The 15,166-nt window shown below is 40.5% G+C and overlaps 1 protein-coding gene across 2 annotated transcripts in view; it reads left to right on the top strand.

The window, feature by feature from the left end:
* Positions 1 to 15,166, top strand: part of CPQ (carboxypeptidase Q) — a 253,374-nt gene that overhangs the window by 44,114 nt on the left and 194,094 nt on the right. For both annotated transcript variants that reach the window (XM_037892236.2, XM_043539322.1), the window contains one exon: positions 11,753 to 11,960. In XM_037892236.2, the coding sequence (XP_037748164.1) occupies positions 11,753 to 11,960 (208 nt within the window). The remainder of the gene's footprint in view (positions 1 to 11,752; positions 11,961 to 15,166) is intronic.

Genomic DNA, 15,166 nt, shown 5'->3' with positions numbered 1-15,166 from the left:
AGTTAGTCAGTTTCATCCTTGTCAGAGTAAATAGAGAACAGTAAAATTGACTAGACATGAAATAGAAAATAAGCAGCCTGGAAACAATACAGAAACATATTATTTTGTAAGCTTCTTCAATTTCAGTAATAGTGGTGTACTTGTAACAAATAGTAGGTCCCAACTTTCAGAGAAAAATATTGTTTTTCCCCCCAAGTTGACACAGTTCCCTTTAATTCATAGAATATCAGGGTTGGAAGGGACCTCAGGAGGTCATCTAGTCCAGCCCCCTGCTCAAAGCAGGACCATTCCCCAATTAAATCATCCCAGCCAGGGCTTTGTCAAGCCTGACCTTAAAAACTTCTAAGGAAGGAGATTCTACCACCTCCCTAGGTAACGCATTCCAGTGTTTCACCACCCTCCTAGTGAAATTTTTTTTCCTAATATCCAACCTAAACCTCCCCCACTGCAACTTGAGACCATTACTCCTTGTCCTGTCCTCTTCTTCAATTCCTTTGAGGTGCTTTAATTCCTTTGAGAAATCTGTGATTCTGACATTGGTCTGCAGGGCTCAGTTTCAAGGAAAGGCTGGGCTCAATAATGAAGGTTCATCAGAGACCTAGTTTTCACTTTTCCTTTGATCTAGCCATAATGCCGAGATTCTTATGTCTGCATTAGTGAGGCCAAAAAATATCCCTATGAGTCTCCCAAAGAGGTCAGCAGGAGTTGAAAATACTCAGCACCTCATAGGGCTGGGTTCAGAGCTCGCATTTTAAATTGAATGTTACCAAGAGCTAACAAGCTAGAGGATTACCATATTTAGGAATTGTCCCAATCTTATTTCCAGTGCTTCAATATTGGCAAAACATACAGATTCTATATAGAGACTGTGTTGATTTCCAGTAGTACTGATTATACCCCAAAAACTTTGAAGGAAAATAGATATAATTGCTGCCTTGGGGATCCCATAATTGAGTAAAAATAGTAGTTTAGCAGATGTTCTACCATGAAGCTATCAAAGAACTCGTATTTGTGTATGTTAAAATGAATTTTATTTTTCCTGATAGGTATCTTACTCTGTCATCTCATTTTAGAGGGACACTGACTAGTAGAATAAGCCCCCAAATATAACCTAACTTAAAAAGTTCCTATAGCAAGGAATATTTTCTGATTTCTATTTATATTTTATTTCAAAGAAACTGAAATATAAAGAGAGGAAGATATAATATTTTAGCAGAAACTAGGGGTGTTGATTAATCGCAGTTAACTCACACGATTAACTCAAAAAATTAACTGCGATAAAAAATGAATTCTGATTAATTGCACTGTTAAACAATAAAATACCAATTGAAATTTATTAAATATTTTTGGATGTTTTTCTACATTTTCAAATATATTGATTTCTATTACAAAACAGAATACAAAGTGTACAGTGCTCACTTTATATTATTATTTTTTATTACAAATATTTGCACTGTAAAAAGGATTAGCAAAAGAAATAGTATTTTTCAATTCATCTCATACAAGTACTATAGTGCAATCTCTTTGTCATGAAAGTGAAACTAACAAATGTAGATTTGTTTGTTACATAACTGCACTCAAAAACAAAATAATGTAAAACTTTAGAGCATACAAGTCTACTTCTTGTTTAGCCAATTGCTAAAACAAACAAGTTTGTTTTATGGGAGATACTGCTGACTGCTTCTTATTTACAATGTCACCTGAAAGTGAGAACAGGCATTCGCATGGCACTTTTGTAGCCAGTGTTGCAAAGTATTTACTTGCCAGATATGCTAAACATTCATATGCCCCTTCCTGCTTCGGCCGCCACTCCAGAGGACATACTTCCATGCTGATGATGGTCATTAAAAAAAAATGTATTAATTAAATTTGTGACTGAACTCCTTGGGGGAGAATTGTATGTCTGCTGTTCTCTTTTACCCGCATTCTGCCATTTATGTCATGTTATAGCAGTCTTGGTTGATGACCCAGCACATGTTCATTTTAAGAAAACTTTCAAAGCAGATTTGCAAAACGCAAAGAAGGTACCAATGTGAGATTTCTAAGGATAGATACAGCACTCAACCCAAGGTTTAAGAATCTAAAGTGCCCTTTAAAATCTGAGAGTGACGAGATGTGGAGAATGCTTTCAGATGTCTTAAAAGAGCAAGACTCCAATGCGGAAACTACAGAACCCAAACCACCAAAAATCAACCTTCTGCTGGTGGCATCTGAGTCAGATGATGAAAATGAACATGCGTTGATCCGCTCTGCTTTGGATCGTTATTGAGCAGAACCCATCATCAGCATGGATGCATGTATTCTGGAATGGTGGTTGAAGCATGAAGGGACATATGAATCTTTAGCGCATCTGGCACATAAATATCTTGCGATGCCAGCTACAACAGTGCCATGCAAATGCCTGTTCTCACTTTCAGGTGACATTGTAAACAAGATGTGGGCAGCATTATCTCCTGCAAATTGTAACCAAACTTGTTTGTCTGAGCGATTGGCTGAAGTAGGACTGAGTGGACTTGTAGGTTCTAAAGTTTTCCATTGTTTTATTTTGAATGCAGTTATTTTTTGTATATAATTCTACATTTGTAAGTGAAACTTCCATTATAAAGAGATTGCACTACAGTGCTTGTCTTAGGTGAATTGAAATATACTATTTCTTTAGTTTTTTACAGTGCAAATATTAGTAATAAAAATAAATATAAAGTGAGCACTGTACACTTTGTATTCTGTGTTATAATTGAAATCAATATATTTAAAAATGTAGAAAACATCCAAAAATATTTAAATAAATGGTATTCTATTATTGTTTAACAGTGCGATTAATCGCAATTAATCTTTTTAATCGCTTGACAGCCCTAGCAGAAACCAATTGTGGCTGTTTAAAAACACTGTTAACAAACAGTTATTGGCTCTGATCCGAATCCTATTGAAGTCAGTGGCAGTTTTGCTACCTACTTTAGTGGGAATAGCCCTATTATTCTTAATATTGTGTTGACATCTGTAGTGATGCTATTAAGAGTGAGTACATTCGGCTATGCAAAAACAAATTGGCTGTTTAACATTAAGCTTCAAAAGCAAATCAACAAAATTATTGGTTTTTCCAAACAAAGGAATCAAATGGGTGAACAACATGTAAAATTTTGAAGAGAGATTACACTAGCAAGGACCCTTCGTAAACCTATTGCACCTCACTGGGACAGTCCTAATTTGACCCCAGTAAGTTCACACGAGGGTATTAAATTAGCAGATTTGTGTTATTTAAAGATGTAAATGTTGGGGAGTTTTTTGGTCAAGCTTCAAAGGAAAGTCAACTATTGTACTGGTTTTCTACTGAATTTTTCTATGTAGCTTCCAAAATGTTGTTAAAATGTAATGTATTCAAAACCATCTGGAGGTTTAGAACTCAAATGAAAGAGTGATTAACAGTGAATTAAATATTGAATAGCTCACAGCACACAAAGTGGTGTCTTTAAATCTTTAAAATCAAATATCCAGATGTCACATTTATTTTTTCTGGCCAAGTGGACACTGAACTGTAAAGAAAAACCTGGAGTGGTACCAATAAACTCATGTTGATCTTGTAATACTGGTATTTCATGCACCACTTTATGCAGTGGTTAACAATAAAAAGTCGCATTTTTCCTACAATTATCAAAAATTGTAATTCTATTTTTTCTAGTTTTTTTCTAAATATAATGTTTGCAGGTCTCCTTTAGTGTATGATTACTGACATGATCCACAAGTAGATACCACAAATGTCGTCAGAAAACATGCATCCAATGAAGTGAGCTGTAGCTCACGAAAGCTTATGCTCAAATAAATTGGTTAGTCTCTAAGGTGCCACTAGTATTCCTTTTCTTTCTCTGACATTAAAATTTACTTGGAAAGTTTTACATTTATGTCTAACAAACTGTAACCATATAGACACACACACTCTAGGTCGAGTAGTAGAAGCCTGCAGTTTGGGTGCTGACAATTTCTAGTTCAATCCCTACAGGTGTCCATAATATTTTTATATAGATAGTCATACTCTGTTACTAAATCCCACCAAGATGAGACTTCAGGTTGTGTGAGCATCGGACATGCAGAGCAAGTTTGTTGAAGACAATGGCGTAGTGACCCAGTGTGAATAACACCCTGTTACTTACAGTTAACAACATTATTCCTTGGCTTACTTGGTGCAGAGCCTTGTGTTTGGGGACAGGTTCAATACCCACTAAAAACTATGCTGGCCATAATTATGTAGCACAGTTCTCTGCATTTGCTTAAACCAAACTGCTACAATAAGATCTAGTATTTTTTGGAAGATGTAAACAATAGTCTTTTTTTATAATGCATAGGGTTTTTTCTTTTTTCTTATTTAAAGAGGTGTACAGTACATTTAGTCTGTGAGCTATGCATCATCATAGCCAAACAGCCTCATATCCTCTTGGATACCCTTTCTATGTAATTTTATTTTTATGAAGTAGTAATTCTTGCTGTTCCAGGTGGTAAGTGAAATCACATTTTCCAAAAGCATCTTTTGATTTTACAGAATCTCTGATAAAAGCCTTCTGCCTCACTGCATTTTCCTACTTTGGTCTGCACTTCCTTCCTCCCATCCCCCTTAAAATGTTTACTCCCTCCATCTCTTTGTAATATAACTGTCCTCAATACATATTTCTTTGTGTTGGCCTAGCAGAGCTGTTTCTGAGGATTAATTGTAAGTATAATTAATTATATTGCAATACATAGTAATAGTTTTCAGAAGGATAAAATCTAGGATGTGAAACTTTTTTTTTTCTTCTTCCAGCAGTTTGACATCAGGTTTAACTGGCCTTATTTCTTTGGACGACTGAAACCTGGGCCAGGTTTGCTGAAAGACTTGCTCAGTTCTGTGGGGCTCTTTGGCATAGCTGAGCTGATTTCCTTTTCAGCTGGAAAGCAACATAGTGAAAAAGTGTCAAATTTCAGCTCTTAATCACACACATCTCTGACCTTTTATGTCTAAAATTTAAGATAGGAATAATGCTGAGAAAAGAAGGTGTCTGTGCAGCATAGCTCAAAGCTCAGTAGAAGCAGGGTCCTTTCCCCCACCCAATTTAGGAAACTCCTGGGAGTAGGCCCATTTGAGTGGCTCACCTTCTAAACTCCCTGTCTAAGGTGTGCAAGGGTGAGCCCAACCACCATGGACCTTTTGAGGACTATTGCAGAGCAACTTTCCTCCTGCTTAGTTTAGGATATACTCAGAAGCAGAGCTTCTCTCCTGTTCCTTCTGTGCAGCAAACTACACGGGAAAGGAGCTCTTTCATTACATTTTATATTTATATTACAACAGCATCCAAAGACACCAGTTAGGAGTAGGTTCCCATTGTGCTAGGCACTGTGCAAACATATAGGAAGACATTCCTGCATTGAAGGTTTATAATCTAGGGTGGATCTTAAAATCTGAACAGATAAGACATGGGTTGAGGGACAGGAGTGCAACATACAGAGAGATATGTCTAACAGATTCCTGGCAAATATCATCCTAGTGGCAGGTTTTAGTTTTCCAGCTCTGCAGGAGGGAGATGGTAGATGGGATGTAACTAGGAGCACTGGAGTTGGGGAAAGAAGGAAGGGAAGGGGTACACTGATGGGGGTGGAATGGAAGGGAGGCTGGGAAGATGAGGGAGTGAAGAGAATTGGGCCAGCTCTGTGTGGTGTGTGTGTGTGTGTGTGGAGCGTGGGGGCTGGGATGGGGCCAGAGAGAAATCTGAGAAAGACTCACAGAAAACAGGCAAGCAACAGAGAAGGAAAAAAAAATTCTGAATCCAAACTAAAGAAAGCACAGTCTGATATCACTGATGGTGAAGATTTTGGCTAGGCCTCACAGCCTCCAGCCCTTACTTTGCTGCTGTTCATTGTTCCTGTCATTGTTCCTTGCATCTGTCATTGTTCCTCTTCCTCCTGCTGGGAGAGTCTTTTAGCTTCTGATGGCTGTCTCTGACCAAGGTGAATGGGGGGGCCTTACTCTTTCTCCCCTTAGCCCTCCACAGCTGGGGTGGTGGTGTGTGCATCAGGCTGGGTGGCCCTTGCTCTGGTCCTGGAGTGGGTGGGAGTTCTGAGTCCTGGAGCTAGATGTCATTGATTTTTGTATCAATGACATCAGTGCTTTTGTATTGATGTTTGCAGGCAATAGTTTACCTTTGTTTGTTATATGGTGTAAGTAAAGCTGTGTAATGGACAGGGAAGTTTAATGCAGGCTTGGGTGATGGAATCTGCTGCTTTCTTAGGCCTAGAAGTTTGGCACCCATTCTGAGCAAAAATTGGCTGCTATGTCAATTTATTTATTTGGCAATGAGATTTTGTGTGTCTAGATCAGCAGAATAGCTGTTCCATGGTGTGATTTGTAAAAGAAATCATAATCCCATATTAGCAGAGTTTGAAATAGATGAAGTTGTGGATTGTTTTCAGTTTTGAGCAGCTCACTTGCTTCTAGCTAAAATGTTATCATAACAATGAGGGTTGCATTTGTTTTCTGTAAGTAGATCTCCAACAGCCTGTCCCTGTTCAAGACAATGACAAAATTCTCATTGAAAAGGCTTTGGGTTCTAATTGAGTAACTAGGAAATTAATAGCCCCGGCAATTTTCTTGGCCAGTCCCGGCAATTTAAAAAAGACACACATTCCATTTCACTTCAATACGGCTAACCTCTTATTTGAATACATAATTAGATTGACTGTAATGGACTGTTTTAAATCTGTATATATGTAAGAATAGGTATTTTTTTATTATTATAAATACTCTGAAGAGAGTAGAAGCGAACTAGAACAACACATCTCTGACAGTTCTGATGCTTAGCACACTGTGAACTCAGCCTTGTCTTGCCAGGGAGTTTCTCTTAGAATCAATGATCTGTTGGAAGTGAGAAAATGTCTGTCTATACAGAAGTTGCCATCAGGCTGCCTGGTAGAGATTTGCGAATTCTTGAATTCCTATAATTGGGAATAAACATACCTTTCATTATTACTGTAATCTGCAACTCATTGATGATACAAACAGCTGTCCAGTTCAGGGTACTAGGTGTTGACCCCTACAGTGATTTAAGTGGGTAAAGGATTTAACCTTGGGGTGAGTAAAATTGTCTTTTGGGGTAATTCTACATATGTCGATCTGAACTGATCAGCTTCTAGTGTCACATCTGGCAGGCAGGTGCTGGAAGCTGAATCTCCAGATGGAATTTTCATGACAGGTGTCAGACATGTTGTGTTATGACAACTTTGCAGAAATCAGATTTACAGGTAGGATTTGTTTTTTAGCCTTTCCTGGGCTGTGAATGAATAGTTCTGATCAGCCTTCCTGACTAAACAAGGATTTAAGGCTTTGTTAATGCACAGTCTACTATAGTTACCTGTGTGCTGTGGCAAATTTTTGTATTAGCCAGGCTTTTAGCATTAGTTATGAACCTACGTTTGTGCAGTGAAATCTTTTGTATAAAAGTTGGCCTGCAGTAGAAGATTGTTTCCAGTCTGTTTATTCCCACTGTTTTCCACTTTCCTCCTCTTCCCCCACCCCCATATATAACATGGCCCTAATTATTATTTCACCTGAGCCTCGTGAGTTTGAGTGGATTTGGTTGGGTAGTGGCTCATGCCAAAGCTGTATGCCCTACGATTTATGTAATTTGCCTCACAGTGAGTGCTTGGTGGAAATTTACTAAGGGTATGTCTGCACTGCAAGTGAAGGTGCGACTGTAGCATGGGTAGGCATAGCCATGCTAGCTTTAATCTAGCTAGAATAGGTAACAGTAGTAGTGAAGATGTGGTGATTTGGGCTTCTGCACTGGTTACTAGTGTTGCCCACAGGTGGGGGATGCAAAAAGTGCAGTTTGTCGTGGGCTCTCCCAAACTGAGCAGCATTGTGACCTGGTACAAACTTGAGTGGTGCTGCAACCCCATGGGCCAGGTCGCAATGGCACTCATTCAAATTTGGCCCAAGTGTCTCTCCATCATGATGGTGAGGTGGCCAGGCCAAATCTGAGTGGTGCTGCAATCCCATGGGCCAGGTTGCAACGCCTGAACCAGGGAGCTGGGTCCACACCATAGGAGCTGCTGCGGGGGGGTGGGTGCAGGCAGGCTCACTTTCCAACCCCCTCGTGCCCCAGGGTCTCCCTTCAGTAGTAGGTTTGTTTGTTTTTCTGGAGTGTGATTGTTTCAGATTTTGCCCTGGGTCCCCCAAAACCTCTGTGGCCCTGGGGGCTAGCAAGACAGGTATGTATGTAGGGTCCCCAGCAGGCTTATACTGGGGTGGCTAGCCCATGCTGAAGCCTGTGCTGCCACATCTTCGCTATTGCTACCCGTCCTATTTAGATTAAATGTAGTGCGGGTATGTCTACCCATGTTACAGTCCCACCTTCACTTGTTGTATAGGCATGTGCTGTGTAACGCCCACCAACAGTGTCTAACATGGGGGGCTTCAACCTCATCCAGAGAAAACATGTCTAATTTCTCAGCCCCACAGTACCATCTATTCCCTTTTCTTGGCCAATCTCTGAAAATGCCACTCACTCTTCTTCACCCCCATGTGGTTTTTACTTTATCTGTCCTCTGTAGTATGAGCAGTCCAGCGCCCTCCTCATATAGCTTGTCTGAGCTTATCCACAGTGCAGCTTGTAGCTGACTTCTGTGACGGGCAATGGTAGGAATAAGAAATGGATTGAAGAATGTCTTTAAAAATTAACCAAGAAAATGGAGTGGTGAGACACTAAGATTTTAGGAATGGGGGACAGTTTATCACCAACGAATGCAAAGCTTCAGTAAGGCAGCACCCCATTTTTCTGGCAGCAATCTAGACTTGCTCCTCTTTGGTTTAGCCTCTTTGGGATGAACTACTTGGCCTTTGGTCTCATTGTTACCTTCACAGCTGAAACCCTATTGTCTCTGTTTAGAGAAATGCTCCTATTACTTCGTTAATAGATACAACAGATATGCTATAGAATGTGATCTAAATATGCTAATGAGACACTGAATTAGTTGGCAGCTACTCAGGAGGGAAGTTGGGTTGTACTGTGGAAAGTATTGTAATGGATACTTAATGTATATCATGCTGCCATTAAGTTAAACATGGAAAGGCAACCTTTGTTTTATTTTGTCGAAGACTAAATAAAGCAAACCTTTTTGGGAACAATCAAAAGTGGAAGTATAAGGCTAGAGAATTAAGTTTGTCATTCTGCATTCTCTTTCTTGGGAATAAACAATTAAGACTCCACAATACAAAGCTCCTCGATACCTAGCTTCTTTGAGGATCATAAAGGTAATTCTGCATGAATTTACTTGGGGAGTTATAGGTTGCTAGAGATAGCAAGTACCTTGCCTTAAAACAAAAAACAAAAAAAACACCACCACCCAGAGATGGTATTTTTGTTCATGAATGCAGTAAGGCAGTGCCAAGAACAGTTCCGTTCCTTGCTTCCCTTGATGAGCAATCAGTAGTATATTGCATGTCATTCTAATGCTTGGTATGGCATCTAAGTGGAGCATTGGGGTGAGTTAGATGGTGTCATTTTCTCTCATCTGTTACAAAAGCTAATATGAAGTGCGGATTGCAGTACCAGCCTGCTGTGACCTTGATTTTTCCAGTGGAAAATGAAATTTTGCAGATACCTGGCTTTATTTCCAGTGGCACAGTTCCAGACTTCAGAATGATCCTGTCTTAAGGTATACAGTTAAACCTGTTGTTCATTAGAAGCTGCTGGAACCTATCAGTACACTTCACCTTCAAGCCAACTATAACTTCAGTAAAATTTGAAGGTAATACTTTGGTTTGGCCTGTTGTGGCCCTTTTTGTAAAGCTGGAAGTTTGAACAGCTATCCAGTTAAAATTTTCACGTTTCACACGAGGGTAGTTCTGCAGCTAAAACCCCTGGTTTTTTTTTTCTATTTAATACTTGTTTGCTGCATTTTACAACTGTGTATTTTAAGAAACAGACTTTTTAAATGTGAAACATTTTCTTTCATGTGTGGAAGGCAATTTATACTGATTTGATCTTAAAAAAACAAACCCCCAAAACCATAAATTGAGCATTTAACTTGGGTAAATTGATGCTGAGAGACAAAGCAAGAGAGAGATTGAGAGTCATATCAGTGCGCATCAGATAACAGCATTAAGTATTCTTTAGCATATGCAATTAACTTAAACGCGTTTCCAAATAACATTTTAATAATGTTTTAGAGTAAGCTATTTAAGACTTGCAAGGATACCCAGCTTCTTTTTTAATTTTGCGGAACAAACCAAGCTGGCCAAGCATTTGTTATTACTTTCAGTTTTTACTGACGTGTTTTGTGGCTTCTCGGTCAAATGTACAGCACTAAAACTCCAGGCATCCATACTGCTTCTATATTTAGCAGCAAAGTCTGGATCTGGTTGTTAAACAGTTTCCACTTATCGCTGTAACCAATCCACAGGATTGGATCGTAAGCATTGTGGTCATTTTGTGAATGATTTCTCAAAAGCCATGAAATCCATTAGGCTTGGTAGAATTCAATTTTTAAAATAGTTTTGACGGATAGTATCTGTTTATTTTTAAGCATTTTATTTTTAGATTTTGATCTTTTTTTCCTAATTTTCACAGTTACGGGAAATTATGGGAGGGCCAGACATTTATGTAATGGTACTAGATGTTGAAATTCAAATAATTAAACCTTTATAAAAACTGTTATGAACACAAATTGTCAACATAGCATGTCAAAACATACAAAGTAAATATCCTTAAATCAAGAAATCATACCCGTTCTTACTATTTGTTCATTAGTCCATTTGTAACAAACCTAATCCAAAAGTCTAATAACTGGATTTGACTAAATTTTCAAGCAGCATTTTTCTTTCTTTGCCTAGGTCTACATATCAGTTCTTACTGATGGAAATATTTTGTCGTGGCTTTGTATGCATGCTGTGAAATCGACATTTACTGATAAAATCTAATCCTTTCAAGCCTAAGGGTAATCTCCAGATGAATGTTCTGAGATGTGGGAAACTTTCTGTGGTATGGGAGAACCTGCTTACTTTTAAATGCCTTTGTTTCCTCAGACAAGGCAATAGGATTATAGCAAATTCAAAATGTTTACGAAATATTTCATTTGAAAAATATGGTAAATTTTCCTCTGTGATGCAATTAACTTGTACTGTAAATTAAGCATGGGAAATGTTTTTGATTTTAAATATACTACAAAGAGTTTTACAGCAGTTTGTCTTCAAGAATGGTAAATATTCACATTAACCATTTGTGAAAAGCTTGATTCATGAAATGTATCAGTTTCTAAGTGAATCATTCCGAAACTATATACTTTCATGGGTGTGATGTCAGCCTAAATTGTTTAGCAACATATCAGAACAATTACAAGAGAAGATTAGTTTCAGAGTAGCAGCCCTGTTAGTCTGTATCCGCAAAAAGAAAAAGAGAAGATTAAATATTTGTTTTATAAATGCCATAGAAAGTCTTTCAAAATGTTTTTTTGCACTTTAAATAATTGCATTCATGCATTAAAGCCTATTTGGAAAAAGTCTTTTCTCACATCTCTTGCCTTCAGTTTCAATTTTAACATCAGCTGATAGCATGATTTATACGAAGGACATGGTTATACATGTTGAATAACCTCTGAGGAAGTACTTTACATGCAATCTTTTCCAGTACAAGGTTTTCATTTTGTACAGGATGTGTATTTTTGTATGTGCCAAAGTGGCTTGGGGATGGTGATAGGATAACACATCTAAAACTACTGTGGTGTTTTCCTCTAGGAATTACTGCTGAAGTCCTAGTGGTCACGTCTTTTGATGAATTGCACAAAAGATCTCAAGATGCCAAGGGGAAGATTGTTGTTTACAACCAGCCTTTCGTCAGTTATGAAGAAACTGTCAAATACAGATTACTAGGAGCAGTTGAAGCTGGTAAAGTTGGAGCGGTGGCATCCCTTATCAGATCCATTGCTTCCTTTTCTATTAATAGGTAGGAACTTATTACTTACTCTGTACGTGACAATTTGGGGAATCTGACAGGGTACCACTTACGAATTCTGATTGAGATTATTAACTCTGTACATGTCAGTGTCAGGGTGCAAACTGTCTTTGGATTGTAAGGCTCGCCTTTGTCTTCTCAACTGTCTTTGTTTCTCCATATTGAGCTAAAACCCACAGTGGGTAACAAGAGAAATTTCTTGCACCTGACACAGGGCTAACAATAGAGGGTTGTTAAACTGTGATAGTCTGTTCAAATGGTGCATCCTTGGACAAAGAGATGGCTGCTGCCTAGGGCAAGCCAGTTTTTCAAGTCTGAACTCTGGGGTGGGGGGCACAGAACAAGGGATCACCTGGTAGGGGACTTTGCTCACCTAATAAGCCTGATTGTTATTTTACTGCCAAAGGGAACAGAAGGTTATAAAAGAAAGGGTCTCTCACCTGCCATTTTAGAGGAAGCATGGGCATGGATTGCAGGGGTCAGAGTGGGGGGGAGAGGCTCCATGATTCAGAGGAGAAGCCATGAACTACAGGAGTGGGTGATTCTGGACTCCTGAGAGGACTGTACCCTAGAATCATAGAATATCAGGGTTGGAAGGGCCCTCAGGAGGTCATCTAGTCCAACACCCTAAACCTAAAGAACTCTCCAGCATGGCTAGAAAGCTGAGACAGGGAAATGTGAACAGGTGTGTTTATTATTTTGTATAAGGTATATCTTGTACTACTTAAGTAAAGGATAATTTTCCTTAGAATCCTATGCAAAGTCTATCCGTGCATCTGTCTGCTTAGGCTGTTGTGGATCCCAGAAGAGTTAAACTGTGAATCTGGAGCACCTACAGGGCAGCAGTTGAGAGATGGTGTGCTTAAGCCACTGTGGAGTCTGGGGAGCCAGCATTACTCAGAGGGTGTAGGCAGTTGAACCACAGGGCCTCAGCTCTTAGAAAGGGGTGCTAGACAGATAGGGTGACCATAGTTCCCAAATGCTGGGGCTGGCGTTGCTGCTCGCCCGAGCCCTGCCTGCCCACTGTGTGAGGCTGGGGTGGCGTCGTTGCTTGCTTGAGCCCTGCCTCCCTCCTCCCCCTGCATGGGGCTGGCATCACCACTCGCCTCTATGCTCATTCTTCCCAAACCCCAATTTTTTTTGGCAAAAGTGGGCATTTGGCAACTTCAGGACGCCCGGGACAGGGCTTAAAAAAGGGACTGTCCCAGCCAAAATGGGATGTATGGCCATCCTAAAACAGAGGATCTGCTCTCTGACAGTGTGCTTGGAGACCCTGGTAAGAGACAGTGCTCGGACTCTCTTTTTCAGACTCAGGAGGCTTAAAGGACAGGGCCCAAACACAGCAGCCTGGTGAGCGTCAAGCCAGCAGAGGGAGGTCTACCAGTGGATGTGGAGGGCATGTGTGTGTGTGAGAGAGAGAGAGGGTGGGGGGGACACTGACTCACATTTCACCTTTTACTTTATATGGTTTTGCGGGCAGGCACTTTGTTGTAACATGTGAAGTTGTCCAGTTTCACGCGGGTGTTTGGTTTGGAAACTATTTGTTCCAAACTGCCTCCAGTGCTTTCAAAATGTTTTCATCATCACCGCTCCAGATCTTGTGTGATCGCTTTTAAGAGTTTTTCACATCCCTGGTGCTACCGTAAATTTTCCCAAATCAACCAATATACAATACTTCTCTGGTGGCAATATAAGGCAAATTGTCAGGTGATTTTAAGAAATACAGAATTCTGTATGTTTAAGGAGAATAAAGGCATGTTGTTTTAATATTCACGGGCAGTCACATAACCCTAAAGTGACATCAGGAGGATGAAGTAAATGTTCACAACTAATGTAATTATTTTGGTCTCCTATAAATAGGTCTTATAATCCTCAATCTGACTAACTTTAAAAAAAAACCCAAAAACCCATGACTTAGTAAAGTTCTACCAACATATAGATTTTTTTTTCTTAAAGTGCTTAAGTGGATGTTTTGTACTTGTTTCTTTACTTTCCTAATTGTTAATAGAATTTCAGATTTTACCTGGAGATTTTTTTCTAAAAATCACAGGCTCACACTTAAAATGCTCATCTGTGCTTAGAAAGACAAGTCCCGAGCTTCATTAACACCTTAATTGTGAGAATGGTGAGACAGATGTGAGATCTTGGCAACATGGAAGCTTCAAAGACTAATGTATTGAGATGTGCCTGATGCCTTGGGCACACAGGAAATTTATGGACTATTGTATCAATAAGTGTAATATATCTTTGTGTTCCTGGCTTTCTGAGTGGGTTTCCTGTGGAATCACTGTGGGGAGGAAGGGGGTAATTATTGCAAATTCCCAATGCCAGTTATGCAGATACCCTGCCCGTTGAAGCTTTGGTCCCTGGGGAAAGTGGCAGAGATTGGTTTTACCTCGGTCAGAAGGCCTGGGAGAAAAAGGTCTCAAAAACTGTGTGTAAAGGTCAGCCTGACCTGGCTCAGGGCAGACTCACTCTGGAACAAAGAACTGACAAACTTGTGTACAGAACTGCCAGGGTTTCATGCGCATGACGGATAATAGCTGGTAAGCTTAGCATGAGTCTAGACTGGGGTGGGCAAACACATTGGGGTTGCAAAACTGTATGGAAGGCTGGGTAGGGAAGGCTGTGCCTCCCCAAACAGCCTGGCCACGCCCCCTATCTGCTCCCTCCCACTTCCTGCCCCCGACTGCCCCCCTCAGAATCCCCGACCCATCCAACCCCCCCCATTCTCAGTCCCCTGACCGCCCCCCCCAGAACCTCCGCCCCATCCAACCTCCCCCTGTCCCCTGACTGCCCCCTAGACTCCCTGCCTCTTAGCCCCGCTCCCCGCCCCCTTACTATGCCACTCAGAGCAGCAGGACCTTGCAGCCCCGCCACCCAGCCGGAGCTAGCCACACTGCGGCACTGCCTGGCAGGAGTAGCGGGCCAGAGCGCTGGCGGTGTGGTGAGCTGAGGCTGTGGGGGAGGGGGGACCAGCAGGGGATGGGCCAGGGGCTAGCCTCCCCGGGTGGTACTCAAGGGCCGGGCAGGATGGTCCCATGGGCTGGATGTGGCCCGCGGGCCATCGTTTGCCCACCTCTGGTGTAGACTGTTCATTGTTTAAGATATGTTTTCTCTGTAATGGGTTTGTTCTGAATACATCTTCCACTCTGCTTTACGAAGGCTGGGTGGTCACTGGTAAACACTATATTATC

This window comes from Chelonia mydas, chromosome 2 (genome assembly GCF_015237465.2).
Source record: "Chelonia mydas isolate rCheMyd1 chromosome 2, rCheMyd1.pri.v2, whole genome shotgun sequence".
Classification (NCBI taxonomy): Eukaryota; Metazoa; Chordata; order Testudines; family Cheloniidae; genus Chelonia; species Chelonia mydas.
The sequence above is the reverse complement of the archived record's forward strand: the minus strand, read 5'-3'. Positions and strand labels throughout refer to the sequence as shown.